The sequence below is a fragment of the Gadus morhua genome, chromosome 1 (genome assembly GCF_902167405.1).
Source record: "Gadus morhua chromosome 1, gadMor3.0, whole genome shotgun sequence".
NCBI lineage: Eukaryota > Metazoa > Chordata > Actinopteri > Gadiformes > Gadidae > Gadus > Gadus morhua.
The window spans coordinates 8,855,194-8,872,937 of NC_044048.1; the positions used below are offsets into that span (position 1 = coordinate 8,855,194).

At 40.9% G+C, this 17,744-nt stretch overlaps 1 protein-coding gene and 1 long non-coding RNA gene across 2 annotated transcripts; one reads left to right on the forward strand and one right to left on the reverse strand.

Moving 5' to 3' along the window:
* Positions 1-229: 229 nt before the first annotated feature.
* LOC115552227 (uncharacterized) lies at positions 230-1,279 on the reverse strand. Its single transcript, XR_003978287.1, has 2 exons — positions 824-1,279; positions 230-449 (listed from the first exon to the last, which is right to left on the reverse strand). It is a non-coding gene; the product is annotated as an uncharacterized LOC115552227 (long non-coding RNA).
* A 2,860-nt stretch (positions 1,280-4,139) lies between these two features.
* Positions 4,140-17,654, forward strand: LOC115553663 (rho-related GTP-binding protein RhoA-D). The gene is made up of 5 exons (XM_030370124.1): positions 4,140-4,305; positions 8,696-8,851; positions 14,056-14,176; positions 14,817-14,947; positions 16,015-17,654. The coding sequence occupies exons 2-5, from the start codon at positions 8,696-8,698 to the stop codon at positions 16,186-16,188; spliced, it is 582 nt and encodes a 193-aa protein (XP_030225984.1). The 5' UTR covers positions 4,140-4,305; the 3' UTR covers positions 16,189-17,654.
* Positions 17,655-17,744: the final 90 nt, after the last annotated feature.

Genomic DNA, 17,744 nt, shown 5'->3' on the forward strand with positions numbered 1-17,744 from the left:
AGGGAACAACGAAACCCACTTACTTAGGAACCAATATTTGGTGGAGTTCACATAAAAAAAAGGTATGAACAATGATAAAAAATAAAACAAAATCAAATTAAATTTAGCTCGGCTACACACACACACACACACACACACACACACACACACACACACACACACACACACACACACACACACACACACACCCCAAAATACTAAATTACAACAAAAACAATGGTCTCGTTTGGTTGATACATTCATTAGGCAATTGGTATAATGACACAGACATTCAGTGGGCTATTGAGCTCAACACAGAAATACCAAAGTAGAAAACAGACGCAAGAATGAAAAGATTGAACAACGTAAGACTCACTCCCACTGTTTTCTAGCGATCATTTCCGATTTTAGGAACTCATTGTCCCTGGTCCCCCTGAAATTAATGAGCCGTCTGGTCTCCTGTGGTGTCCCTGAGGTAAAGGTGGAAAGGAAATCTTCAGTTTGACAGGCGAGCGACGTAGCCTAGGTGGCAGCTTTACCGATATCAAAGCAGTGCGCCGGTATAATCAACCAAGTAGTAGTAGTAGTAGTAGTAAGCATATCCACTGCACACAAATGTTACTTGAAACCTTAACATGTCATGTCAAGGGTTATCGGATATCTATCTCAACAAATAGCGATAGCGGAACACATTAGCATCGGCTTCTAGTGATTGAAAACAAACTTGACTAGTGAATCAAAACAAACTTGACTAGTGATTCAAAACTAACTTCACAATTAAAAACCGCTCGAAAATAGTATTATTACACCAGTCTGCCGTAATTAAAGTGCTGAAAATACTTACATTTGTGCGTGTCCTTCGCTTGAACCATCGCTGCTGTTTGTTTATTTGGCGATTTCGGTTGGCCACTAGAGAGCGCTAAAATCTTGTATAGTTCAACGGTTATTTACCGTTATGTCATGTTTTATATCGAGCTCAGAGATCGCATTGTCCGTGTATGACTTCGAGCTGAATATACAGTCAACTTTACATCATGGGTCCGAATGATAACAACTAGTAAAAATGCATTTTCGGCCGGATTTTCCTCGAAGCCCTCCCTTTGAAGTGTGGTCCTTGGATAGCTTTGTTTCAAGCTACGTTTTCGCTTCGTTTCAAGGGCTACGTAGCCTTTTGTCTTCGCCCTACCCCTTAACCAAAATGAGAATTGGGACACCCTTACCCCTTCAAACCAAGGGGGAGGGGTAAGGGGGAGGGGTAAGGGGTAGAAATGGGACGCACCCTAATGTCACTAGCCATCGACGAGTCCTGTGATAGAACTGATCTCGAACAGCTTTCTTTCTCTGCGTTTTTTGATGATAAGCCTTTTCGGGTTGCTATTATCCTGCTAAGGAAGATGATCCGATAACCAATATGTAAATAATAGTATTATAATACATTTTATGTGCAAATCACTTTTCGTTTGTCCGATCTCAAAGCGCATACAACTGAGTGCATTAAAAAAAAGACTACACGAAGGCCTGCCTCAAGGGTTGAGTTTTAAAGATGATTGGTTTGGTGGCTCAAAGGCCAAGGGGGCTGGAGGTTGAGTGGCCCATTGTTTCCAAGTGGATTTATTTTAAAAGTGGCCCACTATGAAAAGTAAATGGGGATCCCTGGCCTCCACGTTGAAATACTCAATCAATAATACAATTAAATCAGTTTAAAAGAGTTACGGACTATGATAGGGACTTTGACGAAATAAGGGAAATCAGCTGCTTTAAATGAAATTCTACAAGATCAACTCATTTCCCATTAAGCAGCAAATAATGAGTATAATAAATGAGGTTTAAACAAATCCAAATGTATTGTCTCACTCAATTGAATATTGATTTAAATATTGTGGTTGAGCCTATAATGAATGTTAATATTGTGCTCCTTACATGTAACAATTCCCAATTTGATTATCTAAAAATGTTGATATGTTACATAGCTTGTTTAGCCTAATTGTTTTGGACAATGTTAAAACTCTGAGCAATCTTAGTTTTTCTTCACAGTAGGTTAGCTACATGAGGAAACAAAAAAAAGGTATTCCAGTAGAGACATTATTTCTCTCTCCTGATCGTCCTCAAGTAGTAGTGGAAACCTAGCGTGAACCTTCTTTTCAATGAGAATTAGCAGGATCTTTTGCCTGTATTTTGGATTTGTTTTGAATAACAGCAGTTCCTGCTAATTTACATACTGCCATCAATCTGGCAAAATGGCGAATTCTTTTGATTTAGCTATATCGACATGCGGTTGCAGCATGAGTAACATCAGCTATGCAGGTCCAATCTACAGAGACAGTGACTTCATCTCAAACCACGTTAGCATCAGTCAACCATCTGTGCACGTATTTCTCCCCAAAATATGACTTGTTAGGAGGCAGAACTAATCACTATAGGTTCATCATTCTGTTGTATATTGGGATTAGATATTCTTTTTAGCATGAAGATTTAGGATTTAGATTTTGATAAAAGATTTTGATTTCGATGTCAGATTTAGATAATTCATATTGTGCATGCGAAAAAGTGACTGGAAAATTGCAGTGACTTTTGGAGTGGAGTTTATTTGCCAAATCTATGGTAAAATGTAAGCAAATTTTGATCTTAATCTGAAACAAGGGAAGCACATTTTTGAGCAGCAGAAGTTTACAAACGGAACATCATAGCAAACGGGAACATCGGCATTCCTTTAAGACAGGGCCAAATCATAATGGGTCAAACAAATCTATCAAAGTATCAAAGTTTTGTTTCGTTGCCATTGTTGTCTTAGTTATGTATAACACATCTATCCATCATAAGAAGTGTGCTAATTATGTTCCCTGATCTCTGATCCATATAAGGTCGTGACCAATTATCAAGGTTAAATGACCTTTATATTTGACATTTTAGTTGCCTCACCGTTATTATTGGAAAATCCCACACAAGGAAACACCTCAGAAATTCCTGCTTCAAGTTACCCTTCAGAAAGGTTCTTCACTTCAGAGGGGACATTCTAATATGTCTCCATTCCCCGCTTCAGCCTGAACATGTAGACTGAGTGTTGCTTACATCCTATGAAGCATACCTCCCTCTCTCATCTTGCACACAGAGAAATACTTGTTCAAGGTTGAGTCAGTAAGAGAAGACAAGAGACGGAAGTTTGATGTTTTTATGTTCCGTGTCTGATTCGTGAAGCTGTTGCATGTAGGCTAAAAAAAGGAGCCTTCACTTTCTGTTGTCTAAACCAGATTTTTGTTGCATTTCCTGCTCTATCGGGTAAATGAGTGCAATTAATATTTTTTTTATTAAAAACATATCTTGAAATCGTGATCGCAGGCTGCATACATGCTTCAGTTGGGTATCAAACTCAGGTCTCAAAGGTGGCATGCATCAATTATACTCTACAACTTTCCTTACAATGATTGCTAACCTGTGGCATATCATTCAGTGGTCATGAAACGTATTCAGATTTAGCAGCGAATGGCTGTTAATTCATTTTTTAACTCCTCGTGGCGCCCCCCACGTGTTGGTTTCCCCTTGCCCAGAACCGCCACTGAACACGGTACACATAACCTTATCTTCTTCTGTGAGTTACTTCTACAGGACCCAAGCAAAACATTATTTTTGTGGATCGTGAAACATCTGTGTGGATTACATTTCACAAAGATCAACCACCAATTATCTGGATCACGGTTCACAAAACCTGAATCCCCTTTTATGGGTTGAGCAAAATAAACTCCAATAAATACTTCCATATAAAACGGTGATGTGCTCACAAGTTCTTCGATTATTGCCCATTCATAACCTTGTGGCCAAAATAGAATTGTGATTACCAGTGTTACAAAATCTGGTTAAACAACGAGAAAATCAGCAAAAGCCTATATTTCTACCACATCTATGAAGCATTGAGGGATATATTTTGAGAAGTCTCTACCATCAGAGAAAATGTATTGAACACATTTGGAAGTTGCTTCAAATCCCAAAAAATAATACATTTGAGATATGCCCCAGAAAATGTATCTTGCCACCCACGTTGTTGGCTCTCTCTAGAATGATGTCACTATTTTCTAACGGTCGAGAGGTAGGGTCCCCAACATTTCTAACGGTTGAAACCTCCTCTTAGCCAATCACAAGCTCAAGCTCAAGACTCTCAAATGTTCCCGCAGATTATGGGCGGGTCTTCTCCGTGCTGCCAGTCAGCTTCCTTCCTCTTTGGCTACAGCTAGTATTAGCTCCTACAACGTGATTAGAGCTGCAATAAGGAGGCTAACAGCGTAGGAGTGGCAAGTCCAGAGTTCACGGGAATTTGAAAAACATATAATAAAGGTAAGGATCTCTCACTTGGGTCGATAACCTTTCCGCGTGTCGCCTTATATTCCAGTTTACTAAACAAGTTGCGGGGATAAAAGTAGTAGCTAGGTGTTGGCTGGAGAGGGGTAGAAGCGTCGCTGCTCCTCGACAGATTTCCGTGTTTAAACTTGTAACATTCGCATGTCTCGCGCAAACGTTCGCGTGTCTCGCGCCATTCCCAGTGAGCGCTGCGCGACATGTTGTATGATTTTGCGGAAAAGTATCAAGAACTATTCACAGGTTCCTCCATCAGACCGAGATACACAGTGTCGCTTGCATTCCGACAATGTACACGTTTTTCATCTAATCAAGTAACGTTAGGTGTTTTGTGACCATTCCTGTTTGTTCCCCTGTTAAACCGAGGTATCGTCTTATAATACCTCGGTATCCCTTAACCAGGATCATACGTCGAATGTGTTGTTTGTTTGGAGACGCATTCTTTACGTGAACCTGTTAGGCCCGTTTAGGATCGATCATCCCTGAGGTTTCGACCAACCAGTCACTTTGAAATACGAGGAGAGGGAACATCACTGCTAAATCTACGTTTATTCGTGAATGTATCGTGCGGTATCCCTCAGAGTGATCACGTCATTCATTGTCTATCGGGTTTAACAGTTCTCTGTCCCGGGGACATTCCTTTCTCTCCCCCACCACACCCTTCCTTGTTCGGCTTCTCCATGACAAGCGATCAGCCTTCACGCCTCGTTGCGTGTTGTTGGAATGTATGGCATAGTACCACCAAAACATCTGCCCAAAACGGTGTCCATGCCCACAACTTTCGGGTTTTACCACCCCATAAAGTATTTGTGAATGTTTTTGATTTTGCTGCTACTCCTCAACTCGACCACGCCTTCTTTTTCTACATTGTAGGCAAGCCAACTTTATTTATATAGCACTTTTCATACACGAGGCAGACTCGAGGTGCTTCACATAAAAACATCGTCATACAATAAAATGAAATAATAAACGAAAAGAGAGAAATAACAAAAATGAAGGGCTAAAGAGGTCAAACAGTGCATTGTAGAACAAGTGCAAATCTTACAACATGCCCATAGTGACTGAGGCGATCACATGTGCATGAATCAAGATTGTTCTCGTGCCTCTACCACTCCCCGTTCGTCTGGGTCTGGGCGCACTACGAGAGGAGACGCACTGTATGGATGATGTCATTGTATCGGAACAGCTGAGTGCTAACCAAGCATTTCACACGTAGAGTGTGTTTGTGTGGGAACAAGTCTCCAATACTACGGAAACCAAATACAATGTGATCTGTTGAAATGATCTTCAGTCGTCTATTGATCTATTCCTTAAAGAGTATCAAATCTGCATTTTCATCGTTCTATCGTGACTCGATGATCGGGGAGACACACTGTGGCCCTTAAATTTCCTGGATGATGTATCTTTCTGTATCGGGTCACGATACAAATCTCCCATAACAAATACACAGAGAATGTTTTCTTGCCATCCTTAGTCATGTTACTGTTGAGAGTTGAATGTGTGTCCATTTGTTTTGTGAAGCAGATTCAATTGTAAGAAAGGGAACTCCCCAAGTCCTATGTCGGCCTATACGTTTCAATCTGGTAATGTGGTTTTCTGAACACCCAATCATTTCATGAATCAATGTATGGAAAATAATCTGTAAAGTCAGAGGGTAATGACAACAAAGTGTAACACATGCAGTCTAAATCTGATTATTTTAGAACCACAAAATGAAAGGGAAAGCTGCCACCAACACTTTTTCACTGGTTCGAAGACACTGAGTCATTAATATATTTTGGCGTTTCCCCAACAACTCGTGTGGACGGCTACGCCACAGGGTCCGCCCTTGTATGTCATTTGCACAGATGGAACAGGCGATTTAAGTGTGTGTGTCTCTGCCTGCGTCTGTCGTCTAGCCTGTTTGGGTCTGTTGTGTAGCCTGTGTTTTAGCCGTGTTAATGTGGCATGCGTTTGTCTGTTGTGTGGCCTGGTTGTGTTGTCATAAAATGGATTGATAGTTAGATGAGAGGTTAAAAAAAGTTTAGAATGTTTTAATGATTATGTTGTTGAAGCTGTCATGTCGCTCAGTCTTCCTCTTGAAGTCACCCCTTGACTAATTCAATCACTTAATTATTCGAGTATGATGGAATATAAATCAGTTTTCTCGACTAATGCATCTCTCGCATTGATTTTACTTTTGCTTCACATGCTCTGATTATCTCGTCTTCTAAATCTGCCTTTCCATCTCCCATTCTGTCTGTGAACCGCAGCGAAAGCTTTAGATAAATCTCTTGATATTTCCTCGCGGCTTCTCTTCTGCGAGCTAAGCTAAGCAACGTGATGAATCGGTCCGGGGAGTCTCCCTGGCTCTGCCCTACTTCAGATTTCTGGCTTCTCTGTTTTGGTTGGCTGCTTCCCCCTCCTTGATGTATCTACACCGGTCAGCAGCTGCAAATCTTTCTAAGACAACAGGAAAGAGCAGCCCCATCCCTGGAGAACTTCCAACTGAAGGAATAAGGTTGGGTCAGTGAGGTCTTTTTCCTCGTCGTTCAGTTGGGTTTCACGTTATCTTCAGGCACCATTTCACTGTCTGATTGCGCCACGTTGTTATCCAGGTTCAAGTGCTGTCATCATTATGTACCAATGGGAAGGAAAACTGTGCTGTTAAAGCTTCTAATTTCACTTTTTGAAAGACCACATATTAAGACGTATCTGGCAAATAGCGTAAATAAATTGTGTCTGTGTGTGTGAGACATTCTTCAAGTCCCATATCGCTGAATTTGCCCTCGGGATGATGGTTTGTGGTTTCCTTGTGACCTTTCAATGAACCTTTTTTACTGAGAATTATCACATGGTTAGCTGCTGTGACTAATCTGAAATAACCAATGTAGTTTAGTTTATATTCCGCTTCCCCTATTATCTTATGTGTCATGTGGTCATTTGTTCTCCAATCAGGTTTTCAACCTGCTACAAATGGATATTTGCTTCACATTTGAAAGTCATGTCCCCAAGAAGGCTGTTTGTATGCCCTCTCACAGTCGGGCTGCCTTTTTAAATAGTGGGTCACACAGATCAGCCATTAACATGTAAATGGATTCAGTGTTTAATATGAAGTACTTGGTATTTGCTTCTTTTAAAATGTCCATCGACCCTTCATCCCTTGTGTCAAATGGTGACCCGATCCACTTGGAAGTGATTTTGTTAGGGCAATGAAAATACATAAATTGTCAGTTAATTACATTTTTCTTTTTTACCTGTACCTATATAAATATTCAACAGAATAGATTATTGTGATACGTGGTTGATACAGACATCCTTTAAACTTCCTACCATGATATTTCCACCACAGGCACAATTGGCTAACATTAGCCCTGATTAATGTCTGATCAGTAGGAGTTCACCAGGTCCTGCCTTAGAGAAAGTGTGTGTGTGTGTGTGTGTGTGTGTGTGTGTGTGTGTGTGTGTGTGTGTGTGTGTGTGTGTGTGTGTGTGTGTGTGTGTGTGTGTGTGTGTGTGTGTTAGGCAAGCGGAGGAATGAGAACTTTGTCCTTTACTTAACAGCACGTGGTGCAGGCAAATATTATGCAAGACAGTGTGTGTGTTACATAAATTGCGTTGCATTGTTTCCATCTCCTTGGGGGAATAAACTCTTTCCATGCTTTCTCAGAATGTTTTTTTGGTCCGTCGTATAAAATGGGATACAGTCGAGTGGGGATGGGGAAGTCTGTCATTTACTGGGCTTTTACATTGAAACAGAAGAACAACCAACTAGTTCTCGTTCTTCTAAGCTTTAAAGGGCGTATTTTATGTATTGTTTGTCCAATGCTATCAAAGTGAACAGGTGGATCTCTCCAGAAACCATGAAACCAACCTGGTCTGATTTAGAGGTTGGCTGTGTGTGCGCTTGTGAAGTTATAAAGTAATGTAATTGACCCTAGCTCAAGATTGTATTATATTTGAGAAATGGTCTATTTGTACTAGAATTTTGTTTGCTTGAAGTAGGGAATTCAAGGATACAAATACACTTAAAATAACAAACCAAAAAATTGTCATGGAACAACAAGTGTGAATGTGAAGGAGGACTATAGTGAATTAGCGATTCAACAACAGACTTCTCTTTGATAAAGCAACCTTGGGCCATGGGGACAGTTCTGGCAAGTCATGATGAGGTATTTGTGTGTTTCCTTTTGAGATGTCTTGCAAACGTGGTCAGCGATACGCGCACATATCTAGATAAATGAGGAAAGAAATTGAAATCAGAAATTGTTTTCTAGAAGGGTTATATTTTAATTTGTGTTTTGGTGTTGAAATAAAATGTATGCCTTAAAAAGGTGATACACCAGGAAACGTAACCGTTTTACTCATTTTTGTTTTTATTTATTTTCAGATGGCAGCCATCAGGAAAAAGTTGGTGATTGTGGGGGACGGAGCGTGTGGTAAGACCTGTCTCCTCATCGTCTTCAGTAAGGACCAGTTCCCTGAGGTCTACGTCCCCACAGTGTTTGAGAACTACATTGCAGACATCGAGGTGGACTGCAAACAGGTAATTCCATGCCTGGTTCTGTTGTTTCCCGAGTTGTGCCTCTGACAAGACTTTTATTCAGACCAATTGGTCCTTTTTTACTTTTCCCCTACAATTGAGTGTAATGGGCCTGCTTCTCCTAACAATGGGCAACATAGTTGCGGGTTCATAGTTAAGGGGAAAATTAAAAAAAAATGCTTGTTTGTCAACAACGGAGAATGGCCGTAGATCAGCTGCAATGAAAACACCAATAAACTTGGTTATGGCATTTTCATTTCTGAATTCCCAGACAGGGGTTGTTGAAATAGTGTTGTGAGCTGGGTTTGCACAGTTCGTTTTTTTTCCACAGTAACAGTGATAGTCACACCTGGATGGTGCCTTTACAAATGCGTGTGCTAGGGATGTGCATTTCTGTCAAAAATACTATTCGATATTCGCTGAGAAGTATTCGAATAATATTCAATCAAGAACCCCCCACTCACGCACGCACCTCCGATACACGCACACACAATGACACAGGGAGAGGCTTTTATGATTTGTATGAAATCAATCTGTTTATTTCAACAACTGCGCCATCAACATTCAACATCAAAATTATTTCAACGTGGGCTTTGGCAGATAGACCTACATGTGCCGAAAACTGATCGCTATTTATTTATTTATTTTACTGAACAGCTTGCATGACGGTGAACTATACACGTCAAAAAAGTAACTTCACACGGTGTGCCTTTTTACAATTTATTTGTTACCAGCATTCCTTCACACGGTGTGTCTTTTTACAATTTATTTGTTACCAGCATTCGTAGTGTTGATCAGCAGAGAAATAGTCTGCCAAAGACGTTGACGTCGCTGAGCAACCGAGGACGCTATTCACCACCGGAAGTTGTGAAGGCTCATGCAAGTCAACGGAGCGTTCAACAGCATTGAGAAGAGCCGTGTAAAAAATAACGATAGTCATATTCCTCATCCTCATCGTCATCCGCTTATCCGGGGTCGGGTCGCGGGGGGAGCAGCTCAAGCAGTAGTCATATTCATTATACGATATTCTACGTGACTCCGACAATTCGACGATCGTTGCCCATAGGGTGTGCATGTTAAAGTGCTGTACGTAGACACGGAGAGCCCTCTCCATAGCCGGAGAGCATCCAATATTTATTACTATCCGTCGAAGCCATGGATTGGTCCTCTAACAAATTAATTTCCGAAATCACGACTCCGGTTTGACTTTGCACCTTAATTACTTTGTACATTGTTTACTTTGCACCTTAAGTGCCAATAAAACACCAAATAAGATTTGATAAGCTTTGGAAGTTTATTTACAACACTGCTTACATGGTTTGTAGTCAACATATAAGATAGATCGGGCGGCGAATTGCATTGCGTATCCGACATCCCAACGGAGAGCTGCTGAGAGGTCTCCGTAGTTATGGAGTCGGATTAGAGTCAGAGTAGTTTACTTTGGCTAAACGGTCCGGGTGGAACTCCGACTTCGTTTTAAATACCGCATCGCAAAACATGCCTTTACATTCGCCATATTAACGCTATGTACGCCACATTTACGTACCGCGGTACACCTCTGTAACCGCACCGAAGTGCCTGTACCGAGACGGTTCGGTACAAATACGTGTACCGTTACACCCCTAATTAAATGTAATAGTAAAAATAATATAATGTTGTTCGATCTAGGGCTGCAACAACGAATCGATATAATCGATTACTAAAAGCGTTTTGGTCATCGATTCGTTGAGTCGCACGATTAATACGTCTCTCGTAGGCGAGGCACTGTTTACAGCCAGCCGCCAACAGGTGGGGTTCATGGTTCATGCACGCCCACAGCGAGCTTTAGTGTGAGCGACCACAGCTTGTATTTTGGTCATATCTTAAAACTGGACTGTAGGCCTATATAAAAGTGTTGTACCTTCACTGTCTTTGGGTTAAAAAAAACTCCTTCAACTCAGTATCTGTCTAGTCCAACCAAAAACAAGTCAGCTGCTGCTGCTACAGACGGTGTGCAGACGGGCTCGGAATCGGCACTGCGTACATCAACAGTCATTCAAAGCAGCGGTAGTAATCACACAACCGGACAACCCGTCAGTTAAAAATAGTAATCCACTTTTTAAATCCATGTTAAAATCGGCAGGATATAGAGCTAGTTAGCTTAAAGAAAAGTAGCAAACAGTCAAATGTGATGTGTTCAGGTTGGCTCAGTAATATGATTGATGTGTTCAAATTCAACACAAAAAAAAAGAAATTTGAGATTTTGGCGAAAACTTGTTTTCCCAGCAATATAAAATAGATAGTAAAGATGGAATTATGACCTGTTTAACATCCTATCTTGAGCTACGATCATCTTAGCAGCAATTAAAGCAATAATACAAGTTCTATTTCAACAAAATAATAGAAAAGTATTAATAGTGGTATCAATAAAGACTTGGATCGTTAAATAGTCTCAAATGGTATCAATGTCAAAATTAATGATCTCCTGTCATCTGAGAGAAATTAAGATGATTTGATTTATTTCTAACCGTTAGTATTTACCTGTTAAAGATCTTATCGGTTAACCATGGACTTCCCTTATATACTGTATATAAATGTATATCATACATTGTATGTTTTTTTTGTGTTATCCCAGTTATGTTTTTTTATTTGATCATTTAATGTTACTTTTAATAGTTCCGGGACGTTGGAGCAATAACCTGGTGTTTTTACACTTCAGCCTGAACTGTGAATTTGAAGTAATATTCAGTTTTTGAATGAAGATGCGGCAATAACAAATGTTTCCTGTTTTATTAGATTCATCGATTAATCGAAAAAATTAATCGACCGATTAATTGATTATTAAAATAATCGTTAGTTGCAGCCCTAGTTCGATCACATTAAAGGAAGAAATGACATAGGAGGAGAGAACAGTTTCCTTTTCCTATCCCCCTGCCTTTGTCAAAACACCCACAAACCAAATAAGTATCTGGGAATCCCCAGACCTTGAAACACGTGCAGAAAGAAAACGGGAAGCATATAATTTGAAGGATAGCTGGAAGAAGTGGAATGATGGAGAAAGAGAGGAAATTGAGTGGTCAATATTGTGTTGTACAAGAGCCAAATTTTGTTTGTAAGGGAACCACAGGTCCCAAGCCAACAGGAAATTTCATGTCACTAGTTTCCTGCACACGGATACCCCTCTCTCCCTCCCAACCCCCTCATCATGAGCTGTACCTCACTTCCTGTTCCTGTTTTCTGTACTATGCTGCAGAGATTCAAGTCAGCTCGCTGCACCGCAGATTCTTTCGCCATTTATGCAGGTCTAACCAACCACATCTCTAGGACTTCATTATGAGAAATTGATTTGAGAACTGTGTAATTAATCTTTTCAGAGAGTAAAACTAGTTTGTTTTCTGTGAGCACCCAGGATATTGGTATGTAAGTAACTGGTGTATTCATGGTTGGCTCAGCTGTATTGTGAACCTTTTTTGTCCTTTTTGCTCAAATCGGGTGCTCTCTCTGAACATTAGCCATTCTTCTGATTCTAAAAGGTCTGAGTGGTTCTCATGGTTCTCCTTCGTGTTGGCAGTTACAGTGAGGCCAACAAACACAAGTAGGCAGATTGTTTTGTGTATCAAAAAAATGTCTAAAAACAAATTGCAGAGAACCTGCAATTTGTCTCTTGGAGGGGAGCGTCACAGAGACACTCGCTGTTAATACAATGCCAGCACCACTAACAAGATCTACAGTAGGCTAGTTTAGCCCAATCCTACTGTGCCACGGTCTTGATTTTAATCTTCTCAGATTTGGCACAGCCCACTTCAGGTTAGGCCCACAAGCAGGTCTAACCTAAACTATGGACTTGTTTAGGGATGGGGATCGAAACCTGGTTCTATCAAGGACCCGGTTCCACTTTTTTCAAAACCCGAAAATCATTAACGTTTGGGCTTATCGATACCACTATCGAATCCCGTCGTTCATTTATTATTATTTTTTGTCCTGTAACGTAATGTGTCCCTCGAGCCGCGTCACGGCATTTAAATCACTGCGTAGTGTCCACCAATGTTTTTGAATGGAATTGTAAGCAAACAGGTATTACAAGTAAAACAAGTGAAGTCTGGCAGTTAACTTCGCTCGCGAGGATGGCTGAACGGGTGAAAAGGGCGGAAATCGTTTATTGTAAAGGGGAGAACACAACCTCAATGACCAAGCACATTAGCATTGTGCATCGAATAAAGGCCAAATGCAGTACCTTTGGCTGTCTCCGATTTGAAAAGACTCTGTCTCCTCCTTCTCCTGTCGCACCACAGACAGGCCCGTCTTAATCATCCACTCAAAGTACGAGCGGTAATCGCACACACACACAGACATAGTAATCCAATTGTGAAATCAGTGTTGTAATCGGCAGCATACAAGCTAGTTATCTTAAAAAGTCAATAAAGTTTCAGATGTGCTGCGTGATGATGTGTTGTGGTTGGCTCAGTAAAATGACTGTTAGGTTATCATGAGGCGTTCAAATGTAACAAAGTAAAGGTAAATTGAGTTTTCGGTGAGAAACATGAGTAATACTGTATTACTCATGTTCCTGTATTACTAATACAGTTGTATAGTGCTCTAATCATTTTAGTGTATATATAATTAAGACTACTCCTGTCAATATTTATTAAGAATTACATATTTAATTTAAAATACAATTATTTATTTCCTAAAAATTATCCTCATCACTAAAAACGTGTCGTATTTCCACCAATTAATAGAAAAGTATTGATAGTGGTATCGAGAAAGATAAAAAAGAGTATCGAAAATGGTATCGATATCAATAAATATTAATGATCCCCATCCCTAGACTTGTTGGCTTGTCCGGTAATGTTGAAGCTGACTGCAGCCAATGATAAAATGGGGTGTGTTGCTCAGAATGCTATCAAACGTTAGTCCCCATAAGGGTAGTCCAAACACACCCACAAGCTATTCAGATTTTGTCCACCAGGTTAAATGCAAGCCAGTTTTACAGAGCCAGTGTAGAGGTTGTAAATAGATGCTAGAAGTGGTAACGGAAGTGATGGGGAAGTCCTCAGCAGCTCTGACTATGTTTCTGGGTACAATGCTAACTGGAGGAGAACTGGATTATTCCAAATCCGGCTTCTCCATTTCTTTACAAAGTGGCTTGCTATTCTCCCCTCGTTCAATTTCCCTCCCTATTTTTAATCATCAATTGAAAATGTATTTTCTTCCCATTTCTTTCTTAGGTGGAGCTTGCGTTATGGGACACAGCAGGCCAAGAGGACTATGACCGGCTGAGGCCCCTCTCCTACCCTGACACTGATGTTATCCTCATGTGCTTCTCCATCGATAGTCCCGACAGTTTAGGTAAGACTTTGTCCTTTTGGATGTTTCTATATAATGGCATATTGGGTCACTGGCCAAAAGTGCCTATTTGAATGGAAAGGCAAAATTCTAATGTGCAGAGCAGAAAATCGAATTTGTATTAGCCTTTGTGATCTGATGGCACCACCCAGGTTTTAAGACCATGTTTAACGTTGTGCAGTCTTCGCTCAGGGAAACCTATATTTTTTATCAAACTGACGAGTTAGGAATTCTATTACACCGAAGAAATAGTCACAATGATTTGAAGACTGTAAGGGGAAAACAAACGTACATAATTAACCAACTACATTTCCTGAAGTCTTTAGGCACTGGGTTTTTCCTGTCAGATCCGCCGAAAGATCTTAACCCCCCTGGGGACCGCTGTGCCCAGGGCACTTCCCGACAGCCTTCAGACAAGGCCACGCAAGACTAACCCCAACCCTAGAACTCCAGCTCCATCGCTACATGTCATCTTCTTACGGCTAGTGGGCCAGCCCAGACTGACATCCTCAAACGTTCAATGTCCTTCTCTGACGGAGTTGGGCAGGCGGTCGGAGCTCTCCTTCTAGGACAGAACTGTAAACTTCTGCCAAGGCTGTGAGTGGATCGGCATGAGAACTTTGTTTCCCTTATTGGCTTGCAGAAAACATACCCGAAAAATGGACGCCTGAAGTGAAGCATTTCTGCCCCAATGTCCCAATCATCCTGGTCGGCAACAAGAAAGACTTGAGGAACGATGACCACACACGCAGAGAGCTGGCCAAGATGAAGCAGGTGTGTATCTCTGTTGAAGAAGCCGGTCAAAACAATCAGCATTGACATAAGGTCTCAAACCCAGAGATTAAAGCTAATGAGACATTCTTAACAATCGATACGGCTGCCAAAAAACAATGTCTAAATATAGCCGTCGCATTGTTCCTGTCCCGCTACAGCGTGTGAACGTGACCCACCCTTCTCATGCCAAATGTTCCTATCACCTGACTAATTCAAGATGTTTCATGCGTAAACAAAATGTACTATTTACAATGCACCAACCGCAAATAGTGGATCACACAAAAGTAGCGAAGGAAATTTGGACACGAGTGCAGTGTTGTGTAAAACTTGCAATGTAACAATTCAATATACCAGTGGTACAACTCCTGTTCATCTTCGAAAGCAGCATTGTATTGAAAGGTCCAAATAATAAGAAGCAATATAAGCAGCCATGTGTGCTAGTCTCAACCCTTCACGGTGGACAGCAATGACTCAAGTAATAAGCAATTTAATGTCATTTTAAATATCTCAAATCATGGTTAACGGGGCTGGATTAAAATATAATCTAACCTCAACTGAAATTGAATTTAACCACAGTGTATTGGATTGTTAGAAATGTTAGTCTATTTTCTTTGTATCTTGGAACATGTATCGATAATATACGTGTCAGATCGCCGAGAGGGAGAGATGCAGAACCCTGGCAAAATCCATAGGAGCATAACTTGAGTTCACCATTTATGATGTGGGCAGTTTCAGTTTCAAGATTTGGATTAACTGTAATGGCTTCCTCTGGCATTAATGGTGTCACAAAAAACAGCAAATCGGTTCGATGGTTGTCGAAGGCCTGTTGTAAGCCCTGACCTGCATGTTACTTCCCTACATACCCACCTACCTGTGTGCACTCTGCTCATGACCCTCCCAAGGCTAGGCGGAATTGTTTCTATAGCGAGCTAGTCTTGTTTTTGGCAGAGTGGCTTTAGAGGGAGGGTCGAGCCTTTCAAATCCTAGCTTCCTCTGGCAGATTTTTCAAAATAGCCTGCCCTAGCTTAAAAGTAAAACCTGTTTATTTATCTCCGCCCATCCCCCAGGAGCCGGTGAGGCCAGAGGAGGGTCGGGACATGGCGAACCGCATCAGTGCCTTCGGCTACCTCGAGTGCTCGGCCAAGACCAAGGACGGTGTGCGCGAGGTGTTTGAGATGGCCACTCGGGCGGCCCTGCAGGTTCGCAAGCGCAAGAAGAGGGGCATGTGCCTGCTGCTGTGAGGAGGAGCCTGACCGGCATAGGAGGGCCTACAAGATGAAACCTTTATACCAATGGTTTTGGTGGACTGTATTTACATAAGGATACACCAATAACATGCCACGGCAAACTGAAAGACTGACACACTTGTTGAAAACCTTAACAGATCAGCCTTTTACTGTCTCCATTTCCCTCTGCTCTCACATTTCCTTCTCTTGTTTACTGTCTTTCTGTTCCTTCTTTCACAAACACACCAGCCTGTGTACGTAAGGGGCCTGCCCCATCTCCTGTTTGTTTGTATGAGTGTGTTTTCTATTTATATGTGTATAATCTTGACATATATATTTTCAACTGGCCAACCGCTTCTGTGTTGATTGTTTACAGATAGGGGCTAAGGGCTTGCATTTTCAAAGGGCAAACTACTGGTGGAAACCACGTCCACATAAAACACTACTTTAGAGTCAACGTAAACGGGAAGCCTCTGGTTAAAAGCACATGCTTCACGCATCGCTGGTATTCCATCTCATGTCCGTGCCTGCTTTGATTTGTTTCCATCTATTCGCATACAACAACACTTATATTGGGACATTTTTAACTAATAGTGGCTAGTTTCATTATATCAGCCTATATATAACATAACTGCAGTGTTTCTGACACGTGTGTCTTAACGTCCAAAAACAATACTCTACATAATGCAATACTGGCTGATGCTCAGTGGGCATGTCTATTTCATAGATGCCTTATGCAGTCCTTATGAGATAAATTACGATCTATTCTGTTTCACATAGTCATACGGACGGATTTCTAGGTATTTGGTGACATTACAAATGATATGTTGCAATTAAATGGTTTTGGTTTGTTGATCAGAGCTCCAACCAAGAGCGCCAACCTTAAACAGTACTACTCTTAATGGCAAACGGCTTAATTAGGTTATTTTGGCATGGGTAACTTAATATATGTGCCATTTTTTTAACTGTAATCACAGCTTTGTAAATATATAAACATGTAGACATTCCTTAAGACCAAACCAGTGTCCCTAGAGTTATTTTTACAATTCAACATTCAAAACCTAGCAGATTCTAAGACTTTTTGATTGCTTTTCAGTTCATGTAATGAATCATGACATGGTCTTCATTTGCCTTATATGCATCAAAGCTTAAAGTACTTTGTGATCCATCCATCCATTAATGTGATACGTCCAAGAACAACCTCAAATACAAGTACACTTGATGGCCTAACATGGTGAGAGTGGATCTATGCTGCCAATCAACGTTAAAACAACCTTTTGGTTGCCAGTGCTTAAGCAGTCCAAGAACTAGTCAGAAAGCTTTGGGCATAGATCAACGGCCCTCCTATCTGTAATGTCCCAGAATATTAGCCACAGACACCCAGAACAAGACGCTGACATAATGATGGTTTTACAAACCGGACTGGGGCCCGCATTCAGTGTCTGAGTAAAATATGTTAATAAAGTATTTTTGAAATGCAAGATTACTGACTTATACACTTCACTTTCACATCTCGTTAAGAAACAATATGTCGAGCTCCTTGGTAGGAAATGAAAGGTGTTTTAACCGAA

Coding starts and splice junctions, on each gene's coding strand:
- LOC115553663 (XM_030370124.1), top strand. CDS start 8,696: ATGGCAGCCATCAGGAAAAAGTTGGTGATTGTGGGGGACGGAGCGTGT. Junction 8,852..14,055: donor TCGAGGTGGACTGCAAACAG/GTAATTCCATGC, acceptor TTTCTTTCTTAG/GTGGAGCTTGCGTTATGGGA. Junction 14,948..16,014: donor AGCTGGCCAAGATGAAGCAG/GTGTGTATCTCT, acceptor CCCATCCCCCAG/GAGCCGGTGAGGCCAGAGGA.